The 9158-nt window shown below is 46.3% G+C and overlaps 1 protein-coding gene across 1 annotated transcript; it reads right to left on the reverse strand.

Moving 5' to 3' along the window:
* Positions 1-2819: 2819 nt before the first annotated feature.
* Positions 2820-9135, reverse strand: TCEANC2 (transcription elongation factor A N-terminal and central domain containing 2). Its single transcript, XM_087733133.1, has 4 exons — positions 8985-9135; positions 7368-7509; positions 5791-5984; positions 2820-3955 (listed from the first exon to the last, which is right to left on the reverse strand). Exons 1-4 carry the CDS (start codon positions 9084-9086, stop codon positions 3767-3769), a joined length of 627 nt encoding a protein of 208 aa, XP_087589259.1. The 5' UTR covers positions 9087-9135; the 3' UTR covers positions 2820-3766.
* Positions 9136-9158: the final 23 nt, after the last annotated feature.

Here is a 9158-nt window from a genome sequence, read left to right on the forward strand (position 1 = left end):
ATGCCTGGACCAGTGAGGCCAAACTTTAGGATGTGTGAGGGGCCCCTTCTTCCCCCAGCCCAATGTGTAACCCATGTGGTGGGGAACCCAAGCTGGTGAGGGTCCTGCAGGACCCTCTGTGAGTGAGTTTGCCACAGGCAAACTATAGCAGATCAGAAGTTTCAGAGCCAGGCCAGCCTTAGAAGTGATGCACTCCATAGCGTTCAGGTGCCTGTGCCCTTCCACACCCTCTATTTCAAGAGATTTCCAGAAGTCACACAGGCTACAGCTAGTGCAGAACAGCTCACAGCGCTGGGAACCGGCCATCCCTGGCCTCCTGCTTCATCCATGAGCCGCACAGCTTCGGTCTCACCGCTGGCTGCACTGGGCAGGGGAGGGAGGGAAGAATGGGCTGCGCTCAGCTTTAGCTGGAGGAGTAGCAAACTGCTTCCGAGGCATATGACTAGGCATAAGGAAATGCAGTTGTGTAGGTGAGATTGCTCCAATGGGGGAATCTGGTCTTCATAGCATAATTAAAAACTTGATTACTTTCAGGTATCAGGTATATCGTTGTCACATTCAGCATCACTCGCTGGGAAAAGGAAGCCCTATTTTCGCCTATTGCTTTTTTGTCTCTCTTTTTGTCTTCCTTCCCCACCTTCCTTTCTGTTTTTGTCCTTAAACCATTCCCTTGTTCTCTGTACTTCATCCTGTGCTGCAGGTCTCAAGTCCAATTCTCAGGGTTCTCTTGCAGTTCTTCCAGACACTCAGTTTTATGCAAAGCTGAGTCTGTGAATCTTCGGCCCAAATGATACTGCCAGCTTTAACATCAAGTTGCAAGAGCTGGACCCAGAGTTACACGCTTAGGTCCCTTTGAAAATAAGTTGGGTAAAAATATTAGCCATAAAATAGAGGAAATTCATAGGAGAGTTTTCTCTCTCTTCCCTGGAGGCTGCTCTGAAAACGAAGGTGTCAGGGACCAGGAGAGGGCGTGGGAAAAGTCACCTGGAAGAGATGGGCCTGGCAGAGCTTTGCTTACATCCCAGAACAGTCTGATGGCATAGGACAGACTGAGCTTGTAGTTTGCGTGGAGCAGAAGCGCTCACGTGCACCTCTAAGTTGTTCTGTGCTGTCTGCGGACTTGGGGAGACACTGGCTGTCCCGCGCTAACCCCAGCCGATGTTTGGACAGCTTGTGAGATTACAGCGAACGGATCTGACAGGCCTGTTGACAGTGGCTGGTATCGCTTTTGGCTTGCACCACTTCAAAAGGGATGCACAAAGGATGAGATGTGGTCAGGTTTTAGTTTTGCTTTTTTCCTAAATACACCTTGAGGACAAGGCTGGTATTCCCCACCATCTTCCCATTCCTCCACACATTGCAAACAACACGGGGTAGTCTGGGCCTGTCAGGTCCTTCTTCATATCGATGTTGCTCTTGCTTTTAAATTGTACAGTGTTGTGTCATGAATGGCATCCCGTCCACAGGACTGTTTACTGATAAGAGGGGAAAGAATCATCCATATCACTTTCCCCTCTCTCAGTTGGTTCCCAAGGGTAAACTGTAAAAACAAAAGCAGATCTCGCTGAGTTGCTGTTTTCAGAGTAGAACTGCCATCGCTATGCAGCGGCTCGTGTTCAGACAGCAATCGCCCTCAGTTGTTACCTGCACCGTGGATCACAAACAATTTGGGTGATTCCTAGACCTGTCTTGCAAACCAACTCACAGCACAGCATAAACCGTCCGTGTGTTCAGATAAACCGAAGTTCTCTGACGGTATCTGACCTGTGTGGGGAACTTCTCTGGCCTGGCTTTCATTGGAATCAGTTGTTCCTTGTTTTTCAGGATTTTTGCTTCTCACACATTACCTAAACAGAGAAAACAGCCCCGCACCAGGAACAGAAAGCTGAAAATAAATACTGCAGATCTTGGCATTGCACCTCTGGAAGCAAAACCTAGGTAGTTCATTGATCCTGAACCCCTTCCATGACAGTCCAGGATACGAGAATTCAATTACAGCTGTGCAGTTTGAAGTTATTTAAGTGGGAAATGGAGCTGATTACTTGTAAGAAATAAATTGAGGGTTTTCACATCTCTTGCTACAGCCTGGTCAACAAGTGTCAAGTCTTTATTGATGTATTATCTGTATAGTCACCACTCACATATCCACCAGTTTGTCTCATACTGTGTCCAACACACTTAACCATAACTTTCTGCAAATGAAATGTCTGTACACCAGAGCATCACTGTTTTCAGAAAAACCAGCTGTTTGAAGATACTGTCACAATGTCTACCGAAAAAAATGGTCTTGCACTGACCCAAGCAAACAAAACGGGATTTAGATCTTCTTAAGAGAACCTGCAATTATCTAATGAAATTTAGGGAGTTCAACACCTCAGGTAAGTTTTGAGTGTTTCTTTAGCTTTTAGTGTCCAGAGAAGAAAAAAAGTATTTAGCAGGTCCACATAATGACACTCAGTCCTGTTTTAGGATGAAGTGTCATTTTTTTTTCCCCCCCTGCATTATTTGTCCTTAAGTGACGCTTCTGAAATAGGAGTGCTGACCACAACTCAAAAGACACTTCCTTGCGGTGTATTAGACTTCAATTTCCATGACTATGAATAGGGAGGTTTCCCTCATCCCCGTATTTGGTGCTATCTACCCCAATAACTCAGAAAATGGTTTGTGAGCAGTCCCTTGTGTACGTACACACACACACACACAGAGAACAGAGAGCACTTTATCACTTACCAGTAGAGAAACACTGTGCCTGTCACAGCTTTAATAACAGCTTATGGAGAGCAAGATGACTTGTGGCACTAAAGAAATCAGAGCAAATATGAGAGGCAAGTTTTCCAGTTTTTAATAACTAGAAGGAATTAAAACAATAGTTTGTTGCTTAGATTTGTTAACACAATCATTCTGAACCATGTTCCTTTTGGAGGAAAAAAGCCTTTAAAATGAGTATTTTGCTTATAACCTAATTTTATTTAGAAAATTAATTTCAAGTTTTTTTCATGTTACAGTAAGAACAAGCACCACATTTAAATCATGAGTGAGGTATGGAAGTCTGAGCAAGCTGCTCATTAAACAGCAGAGGCATTATATAGCACCTTTACTCCAGGGCATTTTGATTTTCACCCCAGGGCTTTAGAAAATGCCCACAATCGCAGGATTACTGGGCCTACGGAATGGTGGATAGCAAGTTACTGAAACCCATTTTGCATCCAACTCTGGAATGCAGCAAAGGGAAATCACCTGGCTTGGCAAAACAGCTAGCTCTTGCTACAGGCAGTGCTCAGCTGCAGCAGATGTGGCTGATTTAGGGTTAACTGAAGTTTGCAGTTATCCACTAGGAATCTCCTCCCATGGACCAATTACCCTGAATTCCCATTATTTCCTACCAGCGCAGCACAGAGCTGCTCCTCTATGTTATTCAGCTGATTACACCTGAAGATCCACATCAGGGATGGAGCTAAACTGGGATATGGCAAACAGGCAGAGGTGAGAAACAGGTGAGTCAGCAAGGATGGTTTTGTAGCAGGAGAATATACAGCAGAGTAGAAGAAACTTTTCTTGCAACAAGCCCACACGGATTTCTACCAAGTCAGATTTACAGCACCACTTTCATCATTAGTAGTTCTTGTCTTCAGCAGCCCTGTTCATAGAGTGGTGCCAAGTGAGTCACACTGTCAGTGCTTCTCCACTCCCCTCACAACAGAAAGGGCTTCCAGTTCCACAGAGATGTAGGCAGATGAAGTTCTCACTCAGGATCAAGCACAACACCTCACTTTTTATGGCTCTGTACAAATGCAGGGACAGTGAGCATGCCAGTCTTGACTTCTGCTCGGATTTCAGGTTTGTGCTTTAATGAGAAGACAAGAGCTCGCACCATTCTGCGATACGGTGCGCTAATGAGACGGGAAGAGAGATGAAAAGCTTCTCGCTCAATATTTTCAGCCAGTGGGTGATCAATCTGAAAACAGCAAAGTATAAAATTAGATCTTTACATTTAATAAGGAGACCAACTGATTGAAATTGGAGTTTGGTGCTTTTCAGTGTTTTTTCATTAATCAGCTTAGATTCAAGGAAATCTACTTCCCATCACAAGTGCAACAGGAAGAGCAATTTAATTCCACCCTAGCGATTAACGAACAAGGTAACGTGGTCAGTAGCAGGGAACATATCTACATCTCCAGCTGGGTGGCAGTACTTTGCCGTCACAACAGGAAACTAATCTGCAACTAGCTTTGGGTATCAAGCTCAACTGCAATTATAAGCTACGTTGTACTGTCTCCATAAAGCTCACCTTTGATCTTGCTGATATAAGGTACCTTGGATACTATTTTAAACTTCATTTCAACAGCAACTCTAAGACATGCCAAACACTTGGCAACTCTGCCTGGTGCTATAAAGGGAAATGTGTGGAGAAGGAGGTATAATTAAGAACGCAGAAAGGGATTTGCTAAATGTTAATTATGTAGTTATTGCTTCAACATGTGCCAAAACCTGTAATTTAGCACAGCTTAGAAAAAAATCCCCCACCCATCAAAAATGGTTTTAATCTCACTTCTGCCTTTTGTGATGGGGACTCTCCCATGCTTTGCATGCAGGAGATTCCAGCGTGCCAAGTAGTATTCCTCCAAGTCCTTTGCCCGCTCTGTTTTTGCTACCCATCAATAAATTGCTGCTCTGCTGGGCAGCACTGGAAGCTCCTTGGATCCATTCAGCCCCACCCTCCCTTCTCCTTTTTGTCACCTTCTCAGGTGTCCTTGTCCCCACTTGCTGGACCTCTGTGGCTCCCCTGCCTATATACGCTGTTCGTCTGCTGCTGTAAGCTCCGCTTACACATATGGTGGTAGCTGTAAGCCAGAAGGGTAGTCTTCCTCACTGTGCTTTCAGATGAGTCCTGCCCAGAGGTGATTCTGCTTTACTTGTTTTAGGGTGGTACCATAGCCTTTACGTCCCATAGGTTCAGACTTTCCTACCAGTCTTATCACCATGTATAGATGTGCTTTCCAAGAACTAAGCTTGACCCAGCAGTCTGGCAAAGGGGAGCTCCCACCTTTCTGAGGCATTGCCACAGCAAACCATCCTTTTGTGCTGCCTCAGTCCAGATGGACTGGAAGCTGGAGAGGTTCTCACGGCTAGCAAACACATAGCTTTGAAACTCTTGAGTGCTTATCACTTGACTTGCCATTTAAAGGATAATTAATGAATAAATTAAAAAGGATAATTATTACGGCATTTCATAGACCAAGCAAACTAGTCATTAAGCCTTACAGCAAAGCCCTGTTCATTTACTTAAAGATACCTGAGGGATCTGGTATTTATCACCACTTTATATACTGTCAACCTTGCCTCTGTTTTTGCAATAGATTTAAATTTACAAATGTTTAATTACTTAAATATGAAACACCCAAAAGGTCCCAGTGTTGCTTTCACAGCTGTTAAGTAGCAGGAAAAACTTTATATTCTATTAACTTCCTCCTTCTCTTATACAGCCCAATTGCAGTAGATACACAACTATTCTGTTGACTGGTTATGTAAATGAGAGCAAATACACCTCACTTACAATTAGCATGTTTACTTGATTAACAACCAAAAAAAAAATTATCTACCTCGAAAACAAAGCTACTTATAAGTAGGGACATGCAGCAAATGACTGAAAATAGGAACAGATCATCTGGCCCTGTCCCCACTCTGCAAGCAGGACTAGCTTTACAGTAGCTATGGCTGAAAAAGGTTTGTTTAACTTCTTCCTACAAGAAGTAACTCTTTGAGCCAAAGACAAATGGATCTGAATGCTACCTCTAGATCCAGGGCTTCACAAAGCAGCTTCCGTGCCTTCTTTCTGAAAGCCTCAGTCTTGGGATCACTCCTGACCTCTATTGAGGGCTTGTTTGAATGGTCTTTGATGAAAGTTCGCCACTCTGTGTAAATATCTTTGGCGAGGCTGGCCACATCGTGATCTGAATGTTTGCGCATCTTATTCACTGTGTGACCTGGAAAACAGCAACAGCTCCCTTCAGCTTTGGTAGGTGGACAAAATATAATGGACACCCGTCAAATCATATTGGTGCTAAAGCAGCCACACACATTTTTAATTCAGGCAGTGTCAGCAAAATAACCAGAGCATTGACACAAATATAAATATAAAATTATTAGGAATGAAGCCTGAAGTTCTCACTCATTGACTTCTGCAGTGATTTTTGCCTGACCAAGTAGCAAGGAATTGACATACACATGTGAAAATTACCTTCCCAAGTCACCAAGGTGTGGAGAGACACTTATGTAACACAGGGTTACATTAATTTTCTACACAGATACTAGATCTGGTGAAAGTCTGTAAGATCGGCCTACAAAGAATGCTGGTTTTAACCTGAAAACCCCTTTAAGGAAGCAGATGTTGCTGGTGATGGCTATAGCATTTTAACGTGCAAACATCACGGTGACTCCAAGCAGAATCTTTCCCATCGACGGGGCCTGCAAAGAGGGTTTCCTCTGAGGGGAGACAAAAGGGACCTTCTTCCAGTGGGGTTTTTCTCTCTGACCACTAGCGCTGTTGGCCAGGAGATGTCACTGTTAGGCTTTGGTGGCTCTTCCAGCCCAGCCGCGTTCAGGCAGGCACTGGGAGAAAAATCTCGGGAAAAGCCTGAATGAGCTGAATGTGGCAAATGAAATAATTCAGAAGTAAGGGGAAAGGGGCAGATCACATCTCCTTTTCTAAGGCTAGGGGGGCTCTTTGAATAGAGATCCAGCTGCTCTAATGGCAAACAAAGGCCAGCACCAGCGTCTCTCTGTCAGGATGCCCTCCATAGGCAGGAAAGGCAGGGACCATGTTGTCTCACATTATCCCTCCCTCAAGTCCTACGGAAAAGAGACAGACACAGGGCTGTGTCATTGCACAGAGCTGCCCATCTGCTGGGGGTTTCTCAGTGTGAGGATGCAGCAAACAGTTCTGGGCCAATCTGAGAACTTCTCACATTCAGAGTTCAGAGGATTCAGCCAGGTCAAATAGATGAGCCACATCTCGGATGGCAAGAGAGCACTCTGCCATGCCCCTGACAGATAGCAGGAGAAGGAATAACACACACAGGTGCACCAAGAAGAGCTCTTCAAAAATTTGACCACAGAAGGGGTGATGTAGTACTTGGTAATAAGCAAGCAACCTGGGAGGAATTACAGGATAGCTGACTTTTTCAGTACAACTACTGAAAACTGCAGGCTGAATACCAACAATTTTTTATTCAGTGATTGGATAAACCTTTTGAGACCACAACTACACTAATTTCTTAAAAAGCTTTCAACGTAGTCTCTTTTGTACTGACAAGCCAAGCAGACACAAGACAGTCTAATATTCATGGCCTAGATCAGACAAGATGTACCTATTCGTGTTGAAAGTAACACTTCCTTGGAAGGTATTTTCTTCTTCAGCTCCTCCAAAGCTTCAATCAGATTCTCTTTTGGCTGCCCAGGAAGCTCAAGCATAGACTTCCATCGTTTTATGTCTTCCACAACCACAACTCTCTGGAAAAGAGAAAAGCCATTAGGAAAGCAGAATATTCTTCTTATAAATAAGGACGCTGGCTTCTTCTCAGCTAATGGGGCTGTTATCAACACACGAATTATTGATTATGGCATGAACCAGAGCACAGAATACATGATGGCTCAGAATGATGGATATTTGCTTGAGATTAGCACCCTACTGCAAATCAAGACAGAGTAACTAGAAAGCACAGCGAGATGCTTAACCTTGGTCTGCCAAACTTAAGGCACGTAATAGCAAATGTCTGCTAGAAGAGAAGTGCTTTGAACTTAAGGAGTCCATTGTATAAATGTCTCTTAATAGAAAAAGGGATAAGAGGGAGGCAGCTAATTATCTTTTGCAGCCTGGCAGAATCCGAATCCTGCTCAGATTGGCTTTAAATTTAAAATAACAGCAGAGAGAGAAACAAAGCATTACGGAGCATGAACACAAACTAAAGTGCACTGGCTGTTTGCACAATGTTTTTCACCCAAGCTGTTTTTGCCACAGACGTTGACAGAACAGGCTGCAAACAGTGCAAGTCTCGTATTTCGGATGTGAGGCATCTTGCAAAGATTCAGCAGTGGTCAGACAGCTGGGGCGCTTTATGCGCCATTTTTTTGCTTTCTGCCTTACATTAATAAGCTCTTTGGTGCAGCAAATGTTTTCCTGTTCTGTTTCTACAAACAGGTGGCAAAGAGGGGCTCAGCTCTTATACAGGTCTCATGCAGAACCACCGTCCAACCCACAGAAGGGCTCTCCTCGCTGGGTAGAGAAGTGAGCCAGCTGGCAACATTGAAGCTGGTGGCGCCAGTTGGCTGAACTCGAATTGTGCACCCAGCCTGGCCCTACGCCACACCAAATGGGCAGGAAGGACCCATGTTATAACCCATGTCAGTTTAGGAAATCCCTTTCAATGCAGCAGAGCCCTCTGCACCTTTCTAACTTTGTTTCCTAACGCACCCACCCCACTCTCAGTGAGGATGCCACCTCAGTGCTGCAAAGACTTTGGTGAAGAACTGGAAGGACAGGTGAATCCCCACGTGGGCGCAGAGCGCCTGCTGGGAAGGCACACTGGGATTAACACCTTCCCCATCTTCCCTGATCGTAATGGACACCAGTTTGGGTTTAATTTACAAAACGTCCCTCCCGCTGTCACCCCATGCTGCTCAGCTCCACGCACAGGCAGGACGGCGGCCTGGCCAAGGCCTGACACCCTTTCTTCTGTCCGAGGCGCCTCAGGGCCAGCCCGGCTCCTCCTGGGGCTCTCCCGCCCCCCCTGCACACAGCCTCTGGGGAACAGCGCGGTCCTGCCCCCGCGCAAGGCCGGGGAAGGCCCCGCCTCATGCCCTCGAAGGCAGCGGGCCCCGCAGCAGCACCCGGTGCCAAGGGGTGCACACCTCCCCTCGGGCCCGGGAGGCCGGGGCGAGCCGTACCCCACCCCCCCGCCCAGTGCCGGCGCCCGGCGGTGACCTGCCTTGAGGGACTCGAGGGTGGCCTGCCGGTAGGCGCGGGGGGCCGGCCCGGCCCGGCGGGGGCTCTCCGGGCAGCGGGCCCTGCGCACCACGAACCGGTCCATCCTCCCGCCCCGCCGCCCCAGGGCGGTGCCGCTCGCCCGCCCTCCCGGAAGCCGCTGCCCCGCCCTTTCCGC

The sequence above is a fragment of the Nipponia nippon genome, unplaced genomic scaffold (assembly GCF_047370975.1).
Source record: "Nipponia nippon isolate SJK-2023a ecotype South Korea unplaced genomic scaffold, ASM4737097v1 scaffold_5, whole genome shotgun sequence".
Lineage (NCBI taxonomy): Eukaryota > Metazoa > Chordata > Aves > Pelecaniformes > Threskiornithidae > Nipponia > Nipponia nippon.

Coding starts and splice junctions, on each gene's coding strand:
- TCEANC2 (XM_087733133.1), bottom strand. CDS start 9,086: ATGGACCGGTTCGTGGTGCGCAGGGCCCGCTGCCCGGAGAGCCCCCGC. Junction 7,510..8,984: donor CCACCCTCGAGTCCCTCAAG/GCAGGTCACCGC, acceptor TCTCTTTTCCAG/AGAGTTGTGGTTGTGGAAGA. Junction 3,956..5,790: donor GTGAAGCCCTGGATCTAGAG/GTAGCATTCAGA, acceptor TGCTGTTTTCAG/ATTGATCACCCACTGGCTGA.